Source organism: Panulirus ornatus, chromosome 50, assembly GCF_036320965.1.
Source record: "Panulirus ornatus isolate Po-2019 chromosome 50, ASM3632096v1, whole genome shotgun sequence".
In the NCBI taxonomy this organism is placed as follows: Eukaryota; Metazoa; Arthropoda; class Malacostraca; order Decapoda; family Palinuridae; genus Panulirus; species Panulirus ornatus.
In genome coordinates this window covers 25436952-25463234 of record NC_092273.1, presented here as the reverse complement: position 1 = coordinate 25463234, position 26283 = coordinate 25436952, and the positions used below count along the sequence as shown (strand labels likewise).

General features: G+C 41.9%; 1 protein-coding gene across 1 annotated transcript in view; it reads left to right on the top strand.

Moving 5' to 3' along the window:
• The window catches only part of SLO2 (slowpoke 2), a 1142188-nt gene that overhangs the window by 1093034 nt on the left and 22871 nt on the right, over positions 1-26283 (top strand). Inside the window, 1 exon segment of the mRNA XM_071691568.1 lies at positions 9981-10070. Coding sequence (XP_071547669.1) covers positions 9981-10070 — 90 coding nt within the window.

Below are 26283 nucleotides of genomic sequence, written 5' to 3'. Positions count from 1 at the left end.
CCATCCGCTGCCAGATCCACTCCCAGATATCTAAAACACTTCACTTCCTCCAGTTTTTCTCCATTCAAACTCACCTCCCAATTGACTTGACCCTCAACCCTACTGTACCTAATAACCTTGCTCTTATTCACATTTACTCTTAACTTTCTTCTTTCACACACTTTACCAAACTCAGTCACCAGCTTCTGCAGTTTCTCACATGAATCAGCCACCAGCGCTGTATCATCAGCGAACAACAACTGACTCACTTCCCAAGCTCTCTCATCCCCAACAGACTTCATACTTGCCCCTCTTTCCAAAACTCTTGCATTTACCTCCCTAACAACCCCATCCATAAACAAATTAAACAACCATGGAGACATCACACACCCCTGCCGCAAACCTACATTCACTGAGAACCAATCACTTTCCTCTCTTCCTACACGTACACATGCCTTACATCCTCGATAAAAACTTTTCACTGCTTCTAACAACTTGCCTCCCACACCATATATTCTTAATACCTTCCACAGAGCATCTCTATCAACTCTATCATATGCCTTCTCCAGATCCATAAATGCTACATACAAATCCCATTGCTTTTCTAAGTATTTCACATACATTCTTCAAAGCAAACACCTGATCCACACAACCTCTACCACTTCTGAAACCACACTGCTCTTCCCCAATCTGATGCTCTGTACATGCCTTCACCCTCTCAATCAATACCCTCCCATATGATTTACCAGGAATACTCAACAAACTTATACCTCTGTAATTTGAGCACTCACTCTTATCCCCTTTGCCTTTGTACAATGGCACTATGCACGCATTCCGCCAATCCTCAGGCACCTCTCCGTGAGTCGTACATACATTAAATAACCTTACCAACCAGTCAACAATACAGTCGCCCCCTTTTTTAATAAATTCCAAGGCAGCAGGTTTGGATGGTATTGCAGTGGAATTTATTAAAAAAGGGGGTGACTGTATTGTTGACTGGTTGGTAAGGTTATTTAATGTATGTATGACTCATGGTGAGGTGCCTGAGGATTGGCGGAATGCGTGCATAGTGCCATTGTACAAAGGCAAAGGGGATAAGAGTGAGTGCTCAAATTACAGAGGTATAAGTTTGTTGAGTATTCCTGGTAAATTATATGGGAGGGTATTGATTGAGAGGGTGAAGGCATGTACAGAGCATCAGATTGGGGAAGAGCAGTGCGGTTTCAGAAGTGGTAGAGGATGTGTGGATCAGGTGTTTGCTTTGAAGAATGTATGTGAGAAATACTTAGAAAAGCAAATGGATTTGTATGTAGCATTTATGGATCTGGAGAAGGCATATGATAGCGTTGATAGAGATGCTCTGTGGAAGGTACTAAGAATATATGGTGTGGGAGGCAAGTTGTTAGAAGCAGTGAAAAGTTTTTATCGAGGATGTAAGGCATGTGTACGTGTAGGAAGAGAGGAAAGTGATTGGTTCTCAGTGAATGTAGGTTTGCGGCAGGGGTGTGTGATGTCTCCATGGTTGTTTAATTTGTTTATGGATGGGGTTGTTAGGGAGGTAAATGCAAGAGTCCTGGAAAGAGGGGCAAGTATGAAGTCTGTTGGGGATGAGAGAGCTTGGGAAGTGAGTCAGTTGTTGTTCGCTGATGATACAGCGCTGGTGGCTGATTCATGTGAGAAACTGCAGAAGCTGGTGCCTGAGTTTGGTAAAGTGTGTGGAAGAAGAAAGTTAAGAGTAAATGTGAATAAGAGCAAGGTTATTAGGTACAGTAGGGTTGAGGGTCAAGTCAATTGGGAGGTGAGTTTGAATGGAGAAAAACTGGAGGAAGTGAAGTGTTTTAGATATCTGGGAGTGGATCTGTCAGCGGATGGAACCATGGAAGCGGAAGTGGATCATAGGGTGGGGGAGGGGGCGAAAATTTTGGGAGCCTTGAAAAATGTGTGGAAGTCGAGAACATTATCTCGGAAAGCAAAAATGGGTATGTTTGAAGGAATAGTGGTTCCAACAATGTTGTATGGTTGCGAGGCGTGGGCTATGGATAGAGATGTGCGCAGAGGATGGATGTGCTGGAAATGAGATGTTTGAGGACAATGTGTGGTGTGAGGTGGTTTGATCGAGTAAGTAACGTACGGGTAAGAGAGATGTGTGGAAATAAAAAGAGCGTGGTTGAGAGAGCAGAAGAGGGTGTTTTGAAATGGTTTGGGCACATGGAGAGAATGAGTGAGGAAAGATTGACCAAGAGGATATATGTGTCGGAGGTGGAGGGAACGAGGAGAAGAGGGAGACCAAATTGGAGGTGGAAAGATGGAGTGAAAAAGATTTTGTGTGATCGGGGCCTGAACATGCAGGAGGGTGAAAGGAGGGCAAGGAATAGAGTGAATTGGAGCGATGTGGTATACAGGGGTTGACGTGCTGTCAGTGGATTGAATCAAGGCATGTGAAGCGTCTGGGGTAAACCATGGAAAGCTGTGTAGGTATGTATATTTACGTGTGTGGACGTATGTACATGTGTATGGGGGGGGGTTGGGCCATTTCTTTCGTCTGTTTCCTTGCGCTACCTCGCAAACGCGGGAGACAGCGACAAAGTATAAAAAAAAAAAAAAAATATATATATATATGCAACTGGAGGGATGTCTGATCATTATCTTGTGGAGGCTAATGTGAAGATTTGTATGGGTTTTCAGAAAAGAAGAGTGAATGTTGGGGTGAAGAGGGTGGTGAGAGTAAGTGAGCTTGGGAAGGAGACTTGTGTGAGGAAGTACCAGCAGAGACTGAGTACAGAATGGAAAAAGGTGAGAACAATGGAAGTAAGGAGAGTGGGGGAGGAATGGGATGTATTTAGGGAATCAGTGATGGATTGCGCAAAAGATGCTTGTGGCCTGAGAAGCGTGGGAGGTGGGTTGATTAGAAAGGGTAGTGAGTGGTGGGATGAAGATGTAAGATTATTAGTGAAAGAGAAGAGAGAGGCATTTGTACAATTTTTGCAGGGAAAAAATGCAATTGAGTGGGAGATGTATAAAAGAAAGAGACAGGAGGTCAAGAGGAAGGTGCAAGAGGTGAAAAATAGGGCAAATGAGAGTTGGGGTGAGAGAGTATCATTAAATTTTAGGGAGAATAAAAAGATGTTCTGGAAGGAGGTAAATAAAGTGCGTAAGACAAGGGAGCAAATGGGAACTTCAGTGAAGGACGCAAATGGGGAGGTGATAACAAGTAGTGGTGATGTGAAAATGAGATGGAGTGAGTATTTTGAATGTTTGTTGAATGTGTTTGATGATAGAGTGGCAGATATAGGGTGTTTTGGTCGAGGTGGTGTGCAAAGTGAGAAGGTTAGGGAAAATGATTTGGTAAACAGAGAAGAGGTAGTAAAAGCTTTGCGGAAGATGAAAGCCGGCAAGGCAGCAGGTTTGGATGGTATTGCAGTGGAATCTATTAAAAAAGGGGGTGACTGTATTGTTGACTGGTTGGTAAGGTTATTTAATGTATGTATGACTCATGATGAGGTGCCTGAGGATTGGCGGAATGTATGCATAGTGCCATTGTACAAAGGCAAAGGGGATAAGAGTGAGTGCTCAAATTACAGAGGTATAAGTTTGTTGAGTATTCCTGGTAAATTATATGGGAGGGTATTGATTGAGAGGGTGAAGGCATGTATAGAGCATCAGATTGGGGAAGAGCAGTGTGGTTTCAGAAGTGGTAGAGGATGTGTGGATCAGGTGTTTGCTTTGAAGAATGTATGTGAGAAATACTTAGAAAAGCAAATGGATTTGTATGTAGCATTTATGGATCTGGAGAAGGCATATGATAGAGTTGATAGAGATGCTCTGTGGAAGGTATTAAGAATATATGGTGTGGGAGGCAAGTTGTTAGAAGCAGTGAAAAGTGTTTATCGAGGATGTAAGGCATGTGTACGTGTAGGAAGAGAGGAAAGTGATTGTTTCTCAGTGAATGTAGGTTTGCGGCAGGGGTGTGTGATGTCTCCATGGTTGTTTAATTTGTTTATGGATGGGGTTGTTAGGGAGGTGAATGCAAGAGTTTTGGAAAGAGGGGCAAGTATGAAGTCTGTTGTGGATGAAAGAGCTTGGGAGGTGAGTCAGTTATTGTTCGCTGATGATACAGCGCTGGTGGCTGATTCATGTGAGAAACTGCAGAAGCTGGAGACTGAGTTTGATAAAGTGTGTGAAAGAAGAAAGTCAAGAGTAAATGTGAATAAGAGCAAGGTTATTAGGTACAGTAGGGTTGAGGGTCAAGTCAATTGGGAGGTAAGTTTGAATAGAGAAAAACTGGAGGAAGTAAAGTGTTTTAGATATCTGGGAGTGGATCTGGCAGCGGATGGAACCATGGAAGCAGAAGTGAATCATAGGGTGAGGGAGGGGGCGAAAATCCTGGGAGCCTTGAAGAATATGTGGAAGTCGAGAACATTATCTCGGAAAGCAAAAATGGGTATGTTTGAAGGAGTAGTGGTTCCAACAATGTTGTATGGTTGCGAGGCGTGGGCTATGGATAGAGTTGTGCGCAGGAGGGTGGATGTGCTGGAAATGAGATGTTTGAGGACAATATGTGGTGTGAGGTGGTTTGATCGAGTAAGTAATGTGAGGGTAAGAGAGATGTGTGGAAATAAAAAGAGCGTGGTTGAGAGAGCAGAAGAGGGTGTTTTGAAATGGTTTGGGCACATGGAGAGAATGAGTGAGGAAAGATTGACCAAGAGGATATATGTGTCGGAGGTGGAGGAAACGAGGTGAAGTGGGAGACCAAATTGGAGGTGGAAAGATGAGTGAAAAAGATTTTGAGTGATCGGGGCCTGAACATGCAGGAGGGTGAAAGGCGGGCAAGGAATAGAGTGAATTGGATCGATGTGGTATACCGGGGTTGACGTGCTGTCAATGGATTGAATCAGGGCATGTGAAGTGTCTGGGGTAAACCATGGAAAGTTGTGTGGGGCCTGGATGTGGAAAGGGAGCTGTGGTTTCGGTACATTATTGCATGACAGCTAGAGACTGAGTGTGAATGAATGGGGCCTTTGTTGTCTTTTCCTAGCGCTACCTCGCACACATGAGGGGGAAGGGGGATGGTATTCCATGTGTGGCGAGGTGGCGATGGGAATGAATAAAGGCAGACAGTGTGAATTGTGTGCATGGGTATATATGTATGTGTCTGTGTGTGTATATATATGTGTACATTGAGATTTATAGGTATGTATATTTGTGTGTTTGGACATGTGTATGGGGGTGGGTTGTGCCATTTCTTCCGTCTGTTTCCTTGCGCTACCTCACAAACGCGTGAGACAGCGACAAAGTAAAATAAAATAGATAAATAAAAATATATATATATGTGTGTGTGTGTGTGTCTTCCTTTGTATAGTTCATATTGCTACCATGCATAAACGAGTTACTGTCAAGAAGAGATGAGTGAGCGTATGAGGAAATATCCTTGCATGACTCTTTGCTCTGTTCCTTAATCTTTTGAAATATATTATATTTGAAATAACCCCAGAACCAATTTCTATGAAAGAGTCAGGAGTTAAAGAGAACCTTTTTAAGGGGTCCTACTCCACAAGGCTATGCTTCCAGTAGCAGGATAATGCAGGCTTCTTTATATATATATATATATATATATATATATATATATATATATATATATATATATATATTTTTTTTTTATACTTTGTCGCTGTCTCCCGCGTTTGCGAGGTAGCGCAAGGAAACAGACGAAAGAAATGGCCCAACCCCCCCCCCATACACATGTATATACATACGTCCACACACGCAAATATACATACCTACACAGCTTTCCATGGTTTACCCCAGACGCCTCACATGCCCTGATTCAATCCACTGACAGCACGTCAACCCCGGTATACCACATCGCTCCAATTCACTCTATTCCTTGCCCTCCTTTCACCCTCCTGCATGTTCAGGCCCCGATCACACAAAATCTTTTTCACTCCATCTTTCCACCTCCAATTTGGTCTCCCTCTTCTCCTTGTTCCCTCCACCTCCGACACATATATCCTCTTGGTCAATCTTTCCTCACTCATCCTCTCCATGTGCCCAAACCACTTCAAAACACCCTCTTCTGCTCTCTCAACCACGCTCTTTTTATTTCCACACATCTCTCTTACCCTTACGTTACTCACTCGATCAAACCACCTCACACCACACATTGTCCTCAAACATCTCATTTCCAGCACATCCATCCTCCTGCGCACAACTCTATCCATAGCCCACGCCTCGCAACCATACAACATTGTTGGAACCACTATTCCTTCAAACATACCCATTTTTGCTTTCCGAGATAATGTTCTCGACTTCCACACATTCTTCAAGGCCCCCAGATTTTCGCCCCCTCCCCCACCCTATGATCCACTTCCGCTTCCATGGTTCCATCCGCTGCCAGATCCACTCCCAGATAGCTAAAGCACTTCACTTCCTCCAGTTTTTCTCCATTCAAACTCACCTCCCAATTGACTTGACCCTCAACCCTACTGTACCTGATAACCTTGCTCTTATTCACATTTACTCTTAACTTTCTTCTTCCACACACTTTACCAAACTCAGTCACCAGCTTCTGCAGTTTCTCACATGAATCAGCCACCAGCGCTGTATCATCAGCGAACAACAACTGACTCGCTTCCCAAGCTCTCTCATCCCCAACAGACTTCATACTTGCCCCTCTTTCCAAAACTCTTGCATTTACCTCCCTAACAACCCCATCCATAAACAAATTAAACAACCATGGAGACATCACACACCCCTGCCACAAACCTACATTCACTGAGAACCAATCACTTTCCTCTCTTCCTACACGTACACATGCCTTACATCCTCGATAAAAACTTTTCACTGCTTCTAACAACTTTCCTCCCACACCATATATTCTTAATACCTTCCACAGAGCATCTCTATCAACTCTATCTTATGCCTTCTCCAGATCCATAAATGCTACATACAAATCCATTTGCTTTTCTAAGTATTTCTCACATACATTCTTCAAAGCAAACACCTGATCCACACATCCTCTACCACTTCTGAAACCACACTGCTCTTCCCCAATCTGATGCTCTGTACATGCCTTCACCCTCTCAATCAATACCCTCCCATATAATTTACCAGGAATACTCAACAAACTTATACCTCTGTAATTTGAGCACTCACTCTTATCCCCTTTGCCTTTGTACAATGGCACTATGCACGCATTCCGCCAATCCTCAGGCACCTCACCATGAGTCATACATACATTAAGTAACCTTACCAACCAGTCAATAATACAGTCACCCCCTTTTTTTAAAAAAGGGGGTATATATATATATATATATATATATATATATATATATATATATATATATATATATATATATATATATATATATATATTTTTTTTTTTTTTTTTTTTTTATACTTTGTCGCTGTCTCCCGCGTTTGCGAGGTAGTGCAAGGAAACAGACGAAAGAAATGGCCCAACCCCCCCCCATACACATGTATATACATACGTCCACACACGCAAATATACAAACCTACACAGCTTTCCATGGTTTACCCCAGACGCTTCACATGCCTTGATTCACTCCACTGACAGCACGTCAACCCCGGTATACCACATCGCTCCAATTCACTCTATTCCTTGCCCTCCTTTCACCCTCCTGCATGTTCAGGCCCCGATCACACAAAATCTTTTTCACTCCATCTTTCCACCTCCAATTTGGTCTCCCTCTTCTCCTCGCTCCCTCCACCTCCGACACATATATCCTCTTGGTCAATCTTTCCTCACTCATTCTCTCCATGTGCCCAAACCACTTCAAAACACCCTCTTCTGCTCTCTCAACCACGCTCTTTTTATTTCCACACATCTCTCTTACCCTTACGTTACTCACTCGATCAAACCACCTCACACCACACATTGTCCTCAAACATCTCATTTCCAGCACATCCATCCTCCTGCGCACAACTCTATCCATAGCCCACGCCTCACAACCATACAACATTGTTGGAACCACTATTCCTTCAAACATACCCATTTTTGCTTTCCGAGATAATGTTCTCGACTTCCACACATTCTTCAAGGCCCCCAGAATTTTCACCCCCTCCCCCACCCTATGATCCACTTCCGCTTCCATGGTTCCATCCGCTGCCAGATCCACTCCCAGATATCTAAAACACTTCACTTCCTCCAGTTTTTCTCCATTCAAACTCACCTCCCAATTGACTTGACCCTCAACCCTACTGTACCTGATAACCTTGCTCTTATTCACATTTACTCTTAACTTTTTTCTTCCACACACTTTACCAAACTCAGTCACCAGCTTCTGCAGTTTCTCACATGAATCAGCTACCAGCGCTGTATCATCAGCGAACAACAACTGACTCACTTCCCAAGCTCTCTCATCCCCAACAGACTTCATACTTGCCCCTCTTTCCAAAACTCTTGCATTCACCTCCCTAACAACCCCATCCATAAACAAATTAAACAACCATGGAGACATCACACACCCCTGCCGCAAACCTACATTCACTGAGAACCAATCACTTTCCTCTCTTCCTACACGTACACATGCCTTACATCCTCGATAAAAACTTTTTCACTGCTTCTAACAACTTGCCTCCCACACCATATATTCTTAATACCTTCCACAGAGCATCTCTATCAACTCTATCATATGCCTTCTCCAGATCCATAAATGCTACATACAAATCCATTTGCTTTTCTAAGTATTTCTCACATACATTCTTCAAAGCAAACACCTGGTCCACACATCCTCTACCACTTCTGAAACCACACTGCTCTTCCCCAATCTGATGCTCTGTATATATATAAGAACCAGGGATAATGTACTTGAGCAAGGACAAGGCATGAAAATAGGTAAGGACTAGGCATAACACACATGACAAGGATCAAGCATAGCACTTACTGACAAGTACCAAGCATGACACACAGACAAGGTCTGGGCGTAACACATGTACAAGAGACTATGTATGCTACATGTGGACAAAGAATAGGCTTATTGCTTGTATACAAGGATCAAATACAATTCACATAGATAAACCTCATAACACAAACAGATAGGGCCCAGATATATATAGACAAGGACAGGGCACACTGCATATGTATAAGAACCAGGTGTGTCGTACATAAACAAGGACCAGGCATAGGAACATAGAGATGAGGTTTAAAGCTTATGGATAAAGACCATGTGTAACATACACATACAGTGGCCAGGCACGACACAGACAAGGACTGACCCCAATAAACACAAGCAAGGACTGTTCATAATGTTCATTGTCAACTACCAGATACATGGCACATATGCAAAAACCCAAAATAACACACACAATTAAGAGCAGATATGATGGTCATAAACAAGGACTGGGCATGATGCTTATTGATGGGTGAGACACATTAGGGACAGGTAAGGCAGAACAAGGTCAGGTAAGAAAGAAGACAAAGGTGGAACACAGCTAGCATGATATAGATAGACTGAGCAGCACACCAAAGTGACATGCAAATCACAGCAGAAGGAAGTAAGAAACATGGGACAGGAGGAAATAAGAAATAAGGGACAGATGAGAGACAAAAAAGACTAGTGACACATAAAAGGGATTAATGAGAGACAAGTAAGAGAACAGACACACAAAAGGGACAGGTGAGAAATGTGAAAGTTGGATGAGACAATAAGGACAGGTTAGGCACAGCAGAAATAGATAAGATGCAGCTAATTCAGGTGGGATACTATAGGATGATTGCAGGTTGATTGACACACAGCAAGACAATGCAGGACAGCTGAAATAGTTTAGCCTCAGGAAGAAGGGATAATTCGCAGCAGGGATAAATGAGATGTGAAACTAAAGAAAGATGGGTGAGACAGCAGGAAAGTGAATCAGAGGGATGGGTCCATAAGGATGGAGGAAGGAGTGCAGCATGAGATGTGGTACAGGAGGTGACGAATGTGTGAGCAGGTCACAGCACAGCCTCACAACAGCTCACAGCTTCCTCACTTTCACCGACCCAGGACGGAGACACCTCGGGCATTGGACATTCCTATTCTCACTTGTACGACACCACTTCTTGTTTCCTATGCCAGAGCAACAAAAACTCGATGGTAAGTTATAATCAGCAACAGGGGAGTTGACTGGAAGCTCAGGCTAACAGTGGTTAAAAGCCCTGTCAACTTATAGATAGGACTGTCATTAAAGTTCTCATTTATTACACTTCTTGTAAGTTACAAGTGTTTGTGCAGTGAAGAAAAGGCCCCTGTACAGCAGAACTTCCAGGTCACTTCTATGACTTTACCATCCTGCTGGAGTATGCAGGTTTGCACTTAATAGTATTGTCAGGTGCCCGTCTTGTTGCTCCTTGTTTTCTTGTTACTCTGGTTATGTCCCGCCGTTCTGCTGTACAAGTTGGGACTACAACAGCGCCATGTGTTAGTTTCTATGTAGACCATTGTTGTACTGCACTACCCATTCTCTTAGCAGTAACCAGCAACTCTCCATACAGTAAGTTATGTCATTGTTTATGGGTGGAAATATACCTGTTAACTTTCATACGCTGACTGTGCTTAAGAAGAATGAAGAGGACAGGACTGGGAACTTATGACTGTACATTAATGTGCTGGCGAGATGGGCCAGGTGTGAAGGGACTGCAGGTGGGGCCTCAGGCCATCTGCCTGCCCATTGGTAGGACACATTTTTTACCTCTGCATGTTGACTCTTTCTTGTTCTTACAGTAAGCCTGACTGCTTTTCAGGTTTAATATTCTTCTTAGATCTGTCACTGTGAGTTCTATAACTGCCAAGAGCTGTGTTTATGCTCAGTCAGAGTTTAGTGTTTAGCTTCATATAAAGGTAAGCCCAGCTGGAGGGCGAAGCTTCGTGTGTAGGTGAGGCAGTGCTCACCCACCTACATGCTCCCAACATGGGCCACACTCCACTCTTATCATTTGTTGGGTCTTTATTTTCAGTTCTGTTCCGTGTTTCCTGCATTATGGAAATCGGCTGAAGCCTTTTCAAATTTTCCATTTACGAGTCTCAACCCAGAGGTAATGATGAGTTTATAGCATTTCCTAGATAGCTTCTGTAGGATCATATAATAGGTAGGTTCTCCAGGCTTTGGTAAGGCTTAACAGTAACCTAAGAAAATCTAATTTTGTTACTTGCTTTGATCAAGTTACATAAACAGTTAACCACTGAAAGTGGAAAGTGTTGCTCATATCTTACCAAGTCTTGGGAAGACTCAAGCTGGAAACGCTCACGGCTGGGGACGCCACCGTGCAGTGTTCACTGGTGTCCTCCCTGGGAACCAACCAGTTAGTGGCGGCGTAGAGCTTCTCGGGGTCCTGCTCACCATGTAGACCATGTAGGCCACAGGCTTGTTAACCCCGCGGCCCCGCCCACACTATAGTCATCAAACTCTGCTGTACTGTCTTCCAGGCTGTCAGCAGTTTGCCCAGCTGGGCGGCAACAGGGCACTGTGAATTTGTAAGAGTAGTCACGTAGTTATAGCCCTTGGCAACATTTGTCACCATTATTGCTAACATCTATAATAAGATAACTTGGCTCCATTCACCATAATTAAGGTTCTCACAGTACTCAGTTTTGAGTGCATAATGCACCATTGTCACCATACACTACTGTAAGTTTGGTATACCACAATGCTATATTTTAACATCCCCTGATGAGGGCTAGTAGCAGTCCCTGCCCCAGTCTAGACCTGAGAGGCCCTGGCTGTCCTACTCCCTTGCCAGCTCTTTCATCCCATACCTCTGGAAGATGCTACCATCATCCATGTGTGATGGTGTGTCTGTTGTGTTGTAGTACCCAACTCTGGCCCCACCCCACAAATCTCCACAGTAATCAGCATTCACACCAGCACATACATCTGCATAACTGCACCTTCATCAAAAACTAAACTTGACATAGATCCCACTCTCACTTACATATCTTCACACTTGCACCCTACTGATATGTAATATGGTTTTATATGTATAATCCACATTTACTGATAGTTGTTTGCATTTGCAATGACATGTGCACTTCACTGACATGCATTGGCATTTGCACAGACACATTCTTGTACCTCCTCTAATGTACATCTGAACCTCCATAAACACATACACACATTCTTTCATTAATACACACCAACTTGTTAGTTAACACTTACCTACAACTCCATGAACTTATATCTGCACATTTACTGACACACACGCATTTCCATTAATGCAAAATTTCATCTCCACAAACACATACCAAAACCACCACTAACCCCACTAACACATGTCTGCACTTTCATAACACATACCTGCAGTTTCACTTAACATGCCTGTAGTTTCATAACACATGCCTGCACTTTCATAACACATGCCATCACTTCCATTAACAATTACCTGCAGTTCCATCGACGCCTGCTAGCACTTCCATAAACACGTGCCTGCACTTTCATTAACACTTACTTGCATTTCCACTAACACATGCCTGCACCTTCACTAATGCACATCTGCACTGCCTCTGGCTTATACCAATCCTTCTATTGACATATCAGCATCTACATTAACACACGTCTGTAGCACTACAAACACATGCTTGCAAATTCTCTAACACATGGGTGCACTTCTAGTAACACATACATATTTCTTGACTGACACTTAGATACACCTCTTGTAACACACACCTGTATCTCATCTAACACTCATGTGCACCATCATTAACACTTACAAACCCTCACTCAGTAACTGGCCATCTAATAAAACATGTCCCTAACTTCACTAATACCTGCCACGACCTCCAATACCACACACCTTCACTTCCCATTAACTCAAGCCTGCACTTCCACAATCACAGTTTCACTTCCCCAACACATGCATGCACTTCAGCTAAAACACTTGCACCCATACTGATACAAGGTTGCACCTCTATTAACACAAGCCTGCATCCCTTATATACACTTGAGTGCACCTTCAGTATCACTCAAGAGCACACTTGCCAACTCTTAGATGCATCATATGTAACACACATTTGCACCCAGGAATATTCATTTCCATTCCAGCTGTTGTTCAGGTGTGCACCTTCATTAGTACATTTTGCACCCACTAATATTTGGGTGTACCTCTGGTAATAGACATCTACAACCTCACTAAATTTCAGGTCTACCTCCACTAACACATCACCTACACATATAACCTCACACCTACACCAACAAATACAACTCTGTCTCCAGAACTGAAGTTAACTTGCATGGCCACAACAACATGCCTGCACCTGTACTGGTAAACACCTGCACCTCTCCAAACATTACACCTGCATCCCCACTAACATGCTCTTGCACCCTTTCAAAGAATTTGCCTGTATTTCCAGTAACACACCTGCATCTCCAACTAACAACATGCCTGCATCCCTACTAACAAACACCTGCACCTCTTCTAACAAAACACCTGCATCGCTGCTAACACACAGCTGCATCTCTACTAACAGCATGCCTGCATCCTCACAAACACAAATGTGTACCTCTCCTAACAGTACAATTGCATCTCTACCAGTACACACCATCTCTATTTAACAACACATTTGGATCCCCACAAACAAACATTTGCATTAACAGAAGCACCATACTAGCATTTTTGATAAACACATGCACTGGACTACAAGGGAAAGTTGCAGCAGCCAGTACTACCACTCCTTCCTTGTGCAGCTTGTAGCACAGGAAATGTACGGCTTGTCACACCCCCAGAAAAGTGTATTAGTATTACCACATAAGTCTATGAAACAATCGACTAGTTTACTTCATTATTTCAGATACGTCATTAGAGTGTAAAGGATCATTAATAGACCATAGCATTATAGTTTGAAGGGTACAGTACAGGTTCTGGCTTAAAAGCCAGGCTACTAGCCACCAGCAATCAAATCCAAGAATACATGTACACTAAAGAAGCTCTGTACATTTAGAAATTTTCAGTGTGTCTCAGTGGTACTGCAAGGCAATGGTAGTTGAATAAAGTATTTTTTAGGCCAAAGTGATGTACCAGACTTAAGATGATATTAATCTGGCACTGATAAATTCACAGAATATTTTATCACTTTCATAGTTTCTCTTAAGTCTTGTGCCAGGAGTACCAACACCCTGAAGATTTGTTCACCACCCCCCACTTAAAGGGTTGTCATCATCATCACTGTCATCATCATCATCACATAACGTACTTTTACCACTCACTCACTTGCCAATCACATATAGTTGCTGCAGCCACCATGATTGTTTCCGTTTCACAAACTCATTTTTACTGATATTATCAGTCATCATTTTGCAACACCTCTTTTATGACTGAAATGCACAGTTACAATTAACTAGTTACAGGTAGGTTACATATATAGTAAATATCACTATGTCTGCTTCGCAGGTAACTTCAAGCACTCACTGTGTTTTGTATTTTTAGCACATTTACTATCATTTTTACATGTCTGTTTATGGTCACCATACCACGTAATGATATGTTACTAATAGTGTCTTTACCTCTCTTATAGAATCTGAAACTTACTCTTGCACTGCCAACATTAATGATGTAATCGTTATGATTTTTTTTTCTACATGTATTCATTTACTATAATTGATTTGCCATCAGTTCTGTAGTTACTGTCCTTAACACTCATCAATACTCAAGTACAAATGAACAATTGGCATCATTATTAAGATCATATAGCCATCATAAGATATTACCTAACATTCGTTCACACTCAGTCTCTAGCTGTCATGTGTAATGTACATGACGGCTAGAGACTGTGTGAATGAATGTGGCCTTTTTTGTCTTGGCATTACCTCGTTGAAGCAGGGAGTAGTGATGCTGTTTTCTGTAGGGCAGGTTAGTGCCAGGAATGGATGAGGGCAAGCAAGTATGAATATGTACATGTGTATATATTCATATGTATGTATATGTGTATGTATTGATTTGTATGAATATGTGTGTGTATGGGCATTTATGTACCCATATGAATGGATGGGCCATTCTTCATCTGTTTTCTGGCGCTCCCTCGCTGACACAGGAAATAGCGATCAAGTATATAAATTTTTTTTTTTTTTTTTATACTTTATCGCTGTCTCCCGCGTTTGCGAGGTAGTGCAAGGAAACAGACGAAAGAAATGGCCCAACCCCCCCATACACATGTATATACATACGTCCACACACGCAAATATACATACCTACACAGCTTTCCATGGCTTACCCCAGACGCCCCACACGCCCTGATTCAACCCACCGACAGCACGTCAACCCCGGTACACCACAATGCTCCAATTCACTCTATTCCTTGCCCTCCTTTCACCCTCCAGCATGTTCAGGCCCCGATCACACAAAATCCCCCTCACTCCATCTTTCCACCTCCAATTCGGTCTCCCTCCTCTCCTTGCTCCCTCCACCTCCGACACACACATCCTCTTGGTCAACCCCCCCCCCCCCCCCACTCATCCTCTCCACGTGCCCAAACCACCTCAAAACACCCTCCTCTGCTCTCTCAACCACGCTCCCCCCATTTCCACACATCACTCCCACCCCCACGTCACTCACTCGGCCAAACCACCCCACACCACACATTGTCCTCAAACACCTCATTTCCAGCACATCCACCCTCCTGCACACAACTCCATCCATAGCCCACGCCTCGCAACCATACAACATTGCTGGAACCACCATTCCCCCAAACATACTATATAAAATGAAAATGATTATCATTATCATTTTTATACTAGATTGCTGTTTCCTGTATTAGCGAGGCAGCAGCAGGAAACAGACAAAGAATGGCCCATACGCACATGTATACATATGCATATATACATATACATATGATGAGGGAAGTTGATAAGGGATGGGATGTGATGGCAGTGATGGCATGTGCAAAAGATGCATGTGGCATGAGAAAGGTGGGAGGTGGGCAGATTAGAAAGGGTAGTGAGTGGGTGGGATGAAGAAGTAAAGTTGTTAGTGAAAAAAAAAAAAGAGAGGTATTTAGACAATACTTACAAGGAAAGAGGGCAAATGATTGGGAGATGTATATATGAAAGCAGCAGGAAATCAAGAGGAGGGTGCAAGGGAAAGCAGCAGGAGGTCAAGAGGAAGGTGCAAGGGTTGAAAAAGACAGCAAATGAGAGTTTGGGTGAGAGAGTATCATTAAACTTTATGGAGAAGAGAAAGATCTTAGGAAGGAGGTAAATTACATGTGCAAGACAAGAGAACAAATGGGAACATCAGTGAATGGGGCGAGGGGAGAAGTAATAACGGGTAGTGATGAAGTGAGGAGGATATAGAGTGAGTATTTTGAAGGTTTGTTGAATGTGATTGATGATAGTGTGGCAGATGTAGGGTGTTTTGGTTATATAAAGAGAACAAGTCAAAGAGTTGTTGACTGGGAGGATATGCATGTCAGAAGTGGAAGGAACAAGGAAAATGGGAAGACCAAATTGGGAATGGAAGAATGGAGTGAAAAAGATTTTGAGTGAATAGGGCCTGAAAGTACAAGAGAGTGAAAGAAGTGTATGGGATAGAGTGAAATAGAAGGATTTAGTGTACACGGGTTGATGTGTTATCAATAGACTGAACCAGGGTATGTGAAGGTGATAGAAAGGTCTGTGGGCCTGATTGTGGATAGGGCCTGTGGTTTTGGTGCATTGCACATGACAGCTGGAAAGTGGATATGAGCAAATGTGACCTTTCTTCATCTTTCCTGATGCTACCTCACTAATGCAGGAAACAGCAATCATTTACGAAAAAAAAAGTGTGCTTGTGTGTGTGTTTCTTTTTCTTTCATACTTGTCCATTATTTTTCACATTAGTGAGGTAGTGCAATGAACAGATGGAGACAGGCCACATTTGCTCACATCCATTTTGTAAATGTCATGTGTAATACACTGGAACCACTGCCCCCAATCCACAACCAGGTCCTACAAACCTTTCCAAGGTTTTCCCTGGCCTTCCACATACCCAGGGTCAGGTTCAGCACATTACCCCCTTTAAACCACACTGTTCCAATCACTGTCTCATTCACACCTTTCACCATCTTGCATACTCAGGCCCTGATCACTCAAAGTATATTTCATTCCACCCTTCCATCTCCAGTTTGGTCTCCCCTTTCTCGTTTTCCCTTCCATTTCTGACATACACTTGTCAATCTCTCCTCACTCATTTTATCCTTATGTCCAAACGGTTTCTGCACACCCTTTACAGCTTTCTTGACCACACTCTTCCTATTATTGCACCTCTCTCTTACCCTTCTGTTACTTACTCGACCATTTTGCACCACATATTGTCCTCAAGCATTTTATTTCCAATACATCCACCCTCTTCTAAACATCCTTATCTATTGCCCATGCCTCGCATCAATAGAATATACATCTTTAGGAGTACAGTACCTTCAAACATACTCATTTTTTCCACAGAAAAATGGGACAGGGTAAAGGAGAAGAATGGATTTGAAATGTCTTAGGAACATAGTTGGAGGTTGATGGTCTCTGGAATATAGCTGGGGGTCGGTGAGAGGGAAAGAAGTAAGAAAGAGATAGCACTAATGCTGAAGTAGGAGTTGTGGGAATGTGTAAGAGAGCATAAGGAAATGAGCTCTAGACTGATGTGGGTAAAAGTGAAAATGGATTGTAAGGGATGGTTGATTATTAATGCTGATGCACCTGGCCATGAGAAGAAAGATGATTAGAGGTAAGTGTTTTGAAAGCAGCTGAGTGAGTGTTTCATTGGTTTTTATGCAAGAGCCTGGGGATTTGTGACGGGTAATTTGAATATGAAGATGAATAATGTGGCAGTTGAGGATTTAATAGGATGCATGGGGTATTCAGTATGATGAAATGGTAAACAGCTAATGGAGTTTAGTGCAGAAAAAGGACTAGTGACTAAAAATACCTGGTTTAAAAAGGACATACAAATGTTTTTGTTTGTGAGTAGGGAAGATGATCAGTAAGCATTGGTAAATTAAATGCTGATTAATAGGCATGCAAAACAGACTTTTGGAGGTGAATGTACTGAGAGGTGTAGTTAGTAGGATGCATGATCACTACCTTTTGAAGGTGAGGGTCAGGATTTGTAGAACTTTTCAGAAAGGGGAAATATAACAGGTGAGAAGAGTGTAAGAAGAGTAAGTTAGTTTAGGAAAGAGAACTCTGTGAAGAAATATCAGGAGAGTGTGAGTGCAGAATGGAAAAAGTTGAAAGGAAATGATGCTAGAAGAGTGGACAAGGAATGGGAGGTATTTAGGGAAGTAGTGCTGGCATGTTGTGCAAGAGATGTGTTTGGCATGCCTAAGGTAGGATATGAGGAGATTAGAAAGGGTAGTGAGTGGTGAGATGATGAAGTAAAATTGCTAGTGAAAGAGAATAGAGAGGTATGTGGGCTGTACTTACAGAGGAGTAGTACAAATGACTGGGAAAGAAATGAGAAAGTGGCAGAAGGTAAGAGTTGAAGGTGCAAAGGTTAAATAATTTGGCCAAATGAGACCTGGGGTTAGAGAATATTAGTAAACTTTAGGGAGAATAACAAAATGTTTTGGAAGGAAGTTGCTAGTGAGAGAAAAACAAGAGAACAAGTGAAAACATTGGTGGAGGCAGACGAGGAAGTGTTGATGGGTAATGATGAAGTGATGGGAGATGGAGTAAGTATTTTGGAGGGCTGTTGAATGTATTTGATGATAGGATGACAGATGTAGAATGTTTGAGTTAGAGTGGTATACGAAGTGAGAGAGTCAGAAAGTGTGGTTTGCTGAAAAAAGAAGAGGTGGTGAAACCCCGTCATAACATGAAATGCAATAAGGCAGCTAGAGTTGATGGTACTGCAGTTGAATTTTCTTAAGAAAAGAGGGTGAATATTTTACTGATTGAGTTGGTAGGATTTTCTGTGTATGTATTGATCATGGTAAGTTGCTTGAGGATTGGCAGTATGCATGATTGGTATCACTGTTTAAAGACAAGGGGAATAAAGTGAATGTTGAGGCTACAGAGATATGAGTTTGTCGAGTACTTAGTAAGTTGTATGGGAGAGTAATGATTGAGAGGGTGAGGGCATGGACAGAGCATTAGACTGGGGAGGAGCAGTATGTTTTCTGAATGGTAGAGGATGTTGAGATCAGCTGTTTGCTTTAAAGAATCTGTGTGATAAATACTTAGAGAGACAGGATTTGTATGTTGCATATATGAACTTGGAGCAAGCATATGGTAGGGTTGATTGAAAGGCTTTCTGGAAGGTCTTAAGAGTATTTATTAAGAATATATTGAGGGTTTAGTTAGAAGAGTATATGGTTCCAAATGAAGGTTGGAAGTCTTGGAAAAAGGGGCGAGTGTGCAATCTATAGAGGAGGCTTGGGAGTCAGTTGTTTGCTGTTGACACAGTGCTGGTGACAGATTCAAATGAAAAATTAGCACTTGGTGAGGAAGCAGGAGTAGAGTACATGTGAATAAAAGTAAGGTTGTTTTGTGTAGCGTTGTAGAGGGACAGGTTAAATGAGGTGTGAGGTTAAATGGGAAAAAATGGAGGAATGAACTGTTTTGGATATCTAGGAGTGAACATAGCAGTAATTGGAATCATGGAAATAGAAGCAGGTCATTGGGTAGGTGAGGGGGTGAATGTTCTGGGAGCATTGAAGGGTGTGTAGAATGAGAGATCATTATCCTCCCATCCTGTTTTACTTTTTCAAAAGGAGAAACAGATTAGAAGTGAGGATTTTTCCCTCTAAGGCTCACTGACATGGGAAATGGTGAATATATATGAAAAAAATTCACACACACAACTTTCTCTCCTGCATCAGGAGTCCCCTTTATGAGGCTCCTAAAACACCTAGGAAGCTGGCCATGTCCATCGGTCACAACCATGAGCATAAAGTGCTGTGATGTTGTGTGTGCATTTGTGTGTTGAAAGTGCAGGGCAATTGAGTAGTAACTGCTTGATGTCTCCTTTATGTTAGTTGCATCATGGGCATGAACGGTCTTCATACATGCTGAAATGGTGTTTGTAGTATTGTAGAGATTGTTGGTGCCTAGAGCATAAGCAGGAGAGTATGACTCATGTTTGTCTAAGAGCTTGGTTTGTAATGGATATATGTCAGGCGGGTTAAGTTTTAAGATGAGTTGGGAAGTCGGTTGTTTAGTGCTTGCCGAATTGAGTGTGTATGTGTTTCAACTTTGTTCTATTTGTTGAGCATGGGAAGGATTTGTGAATCATGGTTAATGAAGTGTAAGACAGGAGTGAGCTTTTTATTTCTGTTAGGGGTTGGTGATTGGTTATAGAGTGGTTAGGGTTATGCTGTTGCATAGGAATGAGTGTTGAGTATGTTGAGATGGTTCATATTGGGAGGATCTTTTTTTAATATCGAAGCTGAGTGTAGTTTCAAGGCAAGTCAGTGCTTGTTCTGAGTGCACTATTTTATGTGGTCTACAATTTTATTATATTTGCTTTTGAGAGAGTGGAGGACCAAACAGGTGAGGCATAGTTTAAAGTGGAGCAGATGAATTGTTGTATGTGTAAACTGTAACTGGCACTTAGAAGTATTACACGTGTAGTCACTGTCACTAGCAGTCATCATCATACGTGACTATTATTGATTAGAGTCACAACTGTATTGCTGGAATCATCATCAGATGTTGTGATCATTACTTTAGCAGCCATTCCTTATATTGCCACAATCAGTCAGTATTACGTTCACCTGCATAATCAGTAGCTCATCTCTCTGAATCCTAAAATCAGACACATTTACATATCCTTATCAACAATGGATCCACTCTTATATATCATTAGTGACAAGGATCTTGCTTACCTATCTGCAAAATCCAATCTCTCACATGTATTTCTGATCAGTTCCACTTGTGTATCATCAAAAACTAGTTCCACATTACTGAATCCGGGATAATTAGTTGCAAATTCATGTATACTTAATGAATGTATCCATACCTATATATCTTTGCATGTTTAGTCCATACTTTTATACTCTCAACAACTAGATTCAAATTTACTGTTAAAATTCTTGTTCAGAAAAGCTTGGGTCCAAGGGCCTTACAAAAAATAATTTTCTCTCTTAGAAATACATCCCCTCCCCTCCCCCTGCCTAATGGAGCCTCTCTCCTATGCCTCATAGAATAATCTTTTTTTGAAGTTCTGTCTAGTCCTGCATATGGAAATTGAACAGATGGACAGAACACATTCTAACAAGTACCATTCATTAAATACAAGAAAAAGTTACCTTTCATGAATAACCATCAGGACAAAAAAAAATATCGTGGAAATGTGACTTTTACTTGCCAAAAAATCCTTTACATCTCCATTTACATATTGAAACAAGGATGGCAGACATTAAAGTCATACTGGGACCTAACTTCTTCAATATTTCAAGATTTCGTAGAATAGGTAGCATCTTTTCCTCACACTTTTCATCTCCAGCACCACCACCACCTAGTTCATTAAGTTAACATTTTCAGTGTGCTTGCAACTTCATTGCTGACTCTAGTCCTTGTGCTTTTCTCACTTGAGGTATACTTTCATCTCTGTTGTCTGGACACATTGTATGAACACCTTTCCTTACATATTTACAATCACTTATATTAGCCCCTTAAGCACTACCACCACATGAAATAGTGTTTGAGTAGAATACTCTTAATTTGGCACATGGCTTAATTTTCTCATCACCTTATGAATTCAGATTTGCACTCTGGTGTATTGATAAGTCACTATGGCATAGTAACGAGTTTTTATCTGTTGCTATCTGCACTATCTCACCCATGTAAGCACTCTTCATTTATCTAGAGAAATTCATGATGGGAAGATTTCACTTGCCATCAACAGACTGCGGTATGCAATGTAAATAAGCAAAATTTTATGGGCTTCAGATGATTATAACACAGCAAGAGACTGTGAGAAAAGATTCTGTATAATAATAATGGTCTTTCTTTTTTTCTTTCAAACTATTCGCCATTTCCTGCGTTAGCGAGGTAGCGTTAAGAACAGAGAACTGGGCCTTTGAGGGAATATCCTCACCTGGCCCCCTTCTCTGTTCCTTCTTTTGGAAAAAAAAAAAGAAAAAAAAATAATGGTATTTCTAATAAAACCAAAAAAATACTCGGCCCCAAGTAGAGCAGAGTAAGGAGAAAGTGGACCATGACATGATTCACTTGTAATGCTGTGACTTTAAAAGGCAACAGCTTAATGAGATCTTAAAGTCAAAGTATTTTAACAAGATTTTGATATTTATGAGGCACTAGCTTTAGATAGTTGTGTTTGTTGAAATGGCTCTTGATTTTTTGATCAGAATTGTGCCAATAATCCTTAGGCTGTGAGGAAGTTTTTTAAAATCAATAGCAGTTAAAGGATTGCATATACAGTGATTTTGTTCTTATAGTTAAACTGAGAATACAGTATTACTTAGATATATCAAAAGCTCAATATTTTGACAAGCACAACAAATGTATAAGTCTATTAATCACATAGGATCATACTGTGAGCAAAGCAAGTGGAGCTGTAAGGTGCCTTCCCATCTTTTTTTTTCTTCTTCTTCTTCTTCTTCTTCTGAAAGATTGTTTTGCAAGATTTATACGAAGAATTTTAGTGCAATGAATTTTGACAGTATATACTTGAAAACCGAGTCCAAACTTACATCCTCATCGACTAGGTCCACACTTACAGTATATATCCTCAGTGACCTGGTTCACACTTAAATGTTGTAGATTACTAAGTTCACACTTGTACAAAGAGAAGATCTCTAGTCCCAGTTCCTTGGGACTTAATGCTATTTGAATTATAGATATTTTTGCTCTACTGTATTGATAGTAATCTTTGTGTTGGGATTAATATTTTGAATGTTATTTGTGTGTGATATATGTAATCTTATCCCTGGGGATAGGGGAGAAAGAATACTTTCCACGCATTCCTTACGTGTCGTAGAAGGCGACTAAAGGGGACGGGAACGGGGGCCTAGAAACCCTCCCCTCCTTGTATTTTAACTTTCTAAAAGGGGAAACAGAAGGAGGAGTCATGCGGGTAGTGCTCATCCTCCTCCAAGGCTCAGATTGGGCTGTCTAAATGTGTGTGGATGTAACCAAGATGAGAAAAAAGGAGAGATAGGTAGTATGTTTGAGGAAAGGAACCTGGGTGTTTTGGCTCTGAGTGAAACGAAGCTCAAGGGTAAAGGGGAAGAGTGGTTTGGGAATGTCTGGGGAGTAAAGTCAGGGGTTAGTGAGAGGACAAGAGCAAGGGAAGGAGTAGCACTACTCCTGAAACAGGAGTTGTGGGAGTATGTGATAGAGTGTAAGAAAGTAAACACTAGATTGATATGGGTAAAACTGAAAGTGGATGGAGAGAGAGATGGGTGATTATTGGTGCATATGCACCTGGGCATGAGAAGAAAGATCATGAGAGGCAAGTTGTTTTGGGAGCAGCTGAATGAGTGTGTTAGTAGTTTTGATGCATAAGACCGGGTTATAGTGATGGGTGATTTGAATGCAAGGGTGAGTAATGTGGCAGTTGAGGGAATAATTGGTATACATGGGGTGTTCAGTGTGTGTAAATGGAAATGGTGAAGAGCTTGTAGATTTATGTGCTGAAAAAGGATTGGTCATTGGGAATACCTGGTTTAAAAAGCGAGATATACATAAGTATACATATGTAAGTAGGAGAGATGGCCAGAGAGTGTTATTGGATTACGTGTTAATTGATAGGCGTGTGAAAGAGAGACTTTTGGATGTTAATGTGCTGAGAGGGGCAACTGGAGGGATGTCTGATCACTATCTTGTGGAGGCGAAGGTGAAGATTTGTAGAGGTTTTCAGAAAAGAAGAGAGAATGTTGGGGTGAAGAGAGTGGTGAGAGTAAGTGAGCTTGGGAAGGAGACTTGTGTGAGGAAGTACCAGGAGAGACTGAGTACAGAATAGAAATAGGTGAGAACAAAGGAGGTAAGGGGAGTGGGGGTGGAATGGGATGTATTTAGGGAAGCAGTGATGGCTTGCGCAAAAGATGCTTGTGGCATGAGAAGCGTGGGAGGTGGGCAGATTAGAAAGGGCACCAAGTGGTGAGATAAAGAAGTAAGATTATTAGTGAAAGAGGAGAGAGAGGCATTTGGACAATTTTTGAAGGGAAATAATGCAAATGAGTGGGAGATGTATAAAAGAAAGAGGCAGGAGGTCAAGAGAAAGGTGCAAGAGGTGAAAAAGAGGGCAAATAAGAGTTGGGGTGAGAGAGTATCATTAGATTTTAGGGAGAATAAAAAGATGTTTTGAGAGGAGGTAAATAAAGTGCATAAGATAAGGGAACAAATGGGAACATCAGTGAAGGGGGCTAATGGGGAGGTTATAACAAGTAATGGTGATGTGAGAAGGAGATGGAGTGAGTATTTTGAAGGTTTGTTTAATGTCTTTCATGATAGAGTGGCAGATATAGGGTGTTTTGGTCGAGGTGGTGTGCAAAGTTAGAGGATTAGGGAGGATGATTTGGTAAACAGAGAAGAGGTAGTAAAAGCTTTGCGGAAGATGAAAGCTGGCAAGGCAGCGGGTTTGGATGGTATTGCAGTGGAATTTATTAAAAAAGGTGGTGACTGTATTGTTGGTGACTGTGTTGTTGACTTGTTGGTAAGGTTATTTAATGTATGTATGATTCATGGTGAGGTGCCTGAGGATTGGCAGAATGCTTGCATAGTGCCATTAATGGTACACAGGCAAAGGGGACAAAGGTGAGTGCTCAAATTACAGAGGTATAAGTTTGTTGAGTATTCCTGGGAAATTACATGGGAGGGTATTGATTGAGAGGGTGAAGGCATGTACAGAGCATCAGATTGGGGAAGAGCAGTGTGGTTTCAGAAGTGGTAGAGGATGTTTGGATTAGGTGTTTGCTTTGAAGAATGTATGTGAGAAATACTTAGAAAAGCAAATGGATTTGTATGTAGCTTTTATAGATCTGGAGAAGGCATATGATAGAGTTGATAGAGATGCTCTGTGGAAGGTATTAATAATATATGGTGTGGAAGGCAAGTTGTTAGAAGCAGTGAAAAGTTTTTATCGAGGATGTAAGGCATGTGTACGTGTAGGAAGAGAGGAAAGTGATTGGTTCTCAGTGAATGTAGGTTTGCGGCAGGGGTGTGTGATGTCTTCATGGTTGTTCAATTTGTTATGGATGGGGTTGTTAGGGAGGTGAATGCAAGAGTTTTGGAAAGAGGGGCAAGTATGCAGTCTGTTGTGAATGAGAGAGCTTGGGAAGTGAGTCAGTTGTTGTTCGCTGATGATACAGCACTGGTGGCTGATTCATGTGAGGAACTGCAGAAGCTGGTGACTGAGTTTGGCAAAGTGTGTGAAAGAAGAAAGCTGAGAGTAAATGTGAATAAGAGCAAGGTTATTAGGTACAGTAGGGTTGAGGGTCAAGTCAATTGGGAGGTAAGTTTGAATGGGTAAAAACTGGAGGAAGTGAAGTGTTATAGATATCTGGGAGTGGATTTGGCAGCAGATGGAACCATGGAAGCAGAAGTGAATCATAGGGTGGGGAGGGGGCGAAAATTTTGGGAGCCTTGAAGAATGTGTGGAAGTCGAGAACATTATCTCAGAAAGCAAAAACGGTTATGTTTGAAGGAATAGTGGTTTCAACAATGTTGTATGGTTGCGAGGCATGGGCTATGGATAGAGTTGTGCGCAGGAGGGTGGATGTGCTGGAAATGAGATGTTTGAGACAATATGTGGTGTGAGGTGGTTTGATTGAGTAAGTAATAATAGGGTAAGAGAGATGTGTGGTAATAGAAAGAGTGTGGTAGAGAGAGCAGTGGAGGGTGTTTTGAAATGGTTTGGTCACATGGAGAGAATGAGTGAGGAAAGATTGATTAAGAGGATATATGTGTCAGAGGTGGAGGGAACGAGGAGAAGTGGGAGACCAAATTGGAGGTGGAAAGATGGAGTGAAAAAGATTTTGAGTGATCGGGGCCTGAACATGCAGGAGGGTGAAAGGCATGCGAGGAATAGAGTGAATTGGAACGATGTGGTATACCAGGGTCGGCATGCTGTCAATGGATTGAACCAGGGCATGTGAAGTGTCTGGGGTAAACCATGGAAAGTTCTGTGGGGCATGGATGTGGAAAGGGAGCTGTGGTTTCAGTGCATTATTACATGACAGCTAGAGACTGAATGTGAACGAATGTGGCCTTTGTTTTGTCTTCCTAGCGCTACCTCGCACACATGAGGGGGGAGGGGGGGTTATTTCATGTGTGGCCGGGTGGTGATGGGAATGAATAAAGGCAGACTATGAATTATGTACATGTGTATATATGTATATGTCTGTGTGTGTATATATATGTATACATTGAGATGTATAGGTATGTATA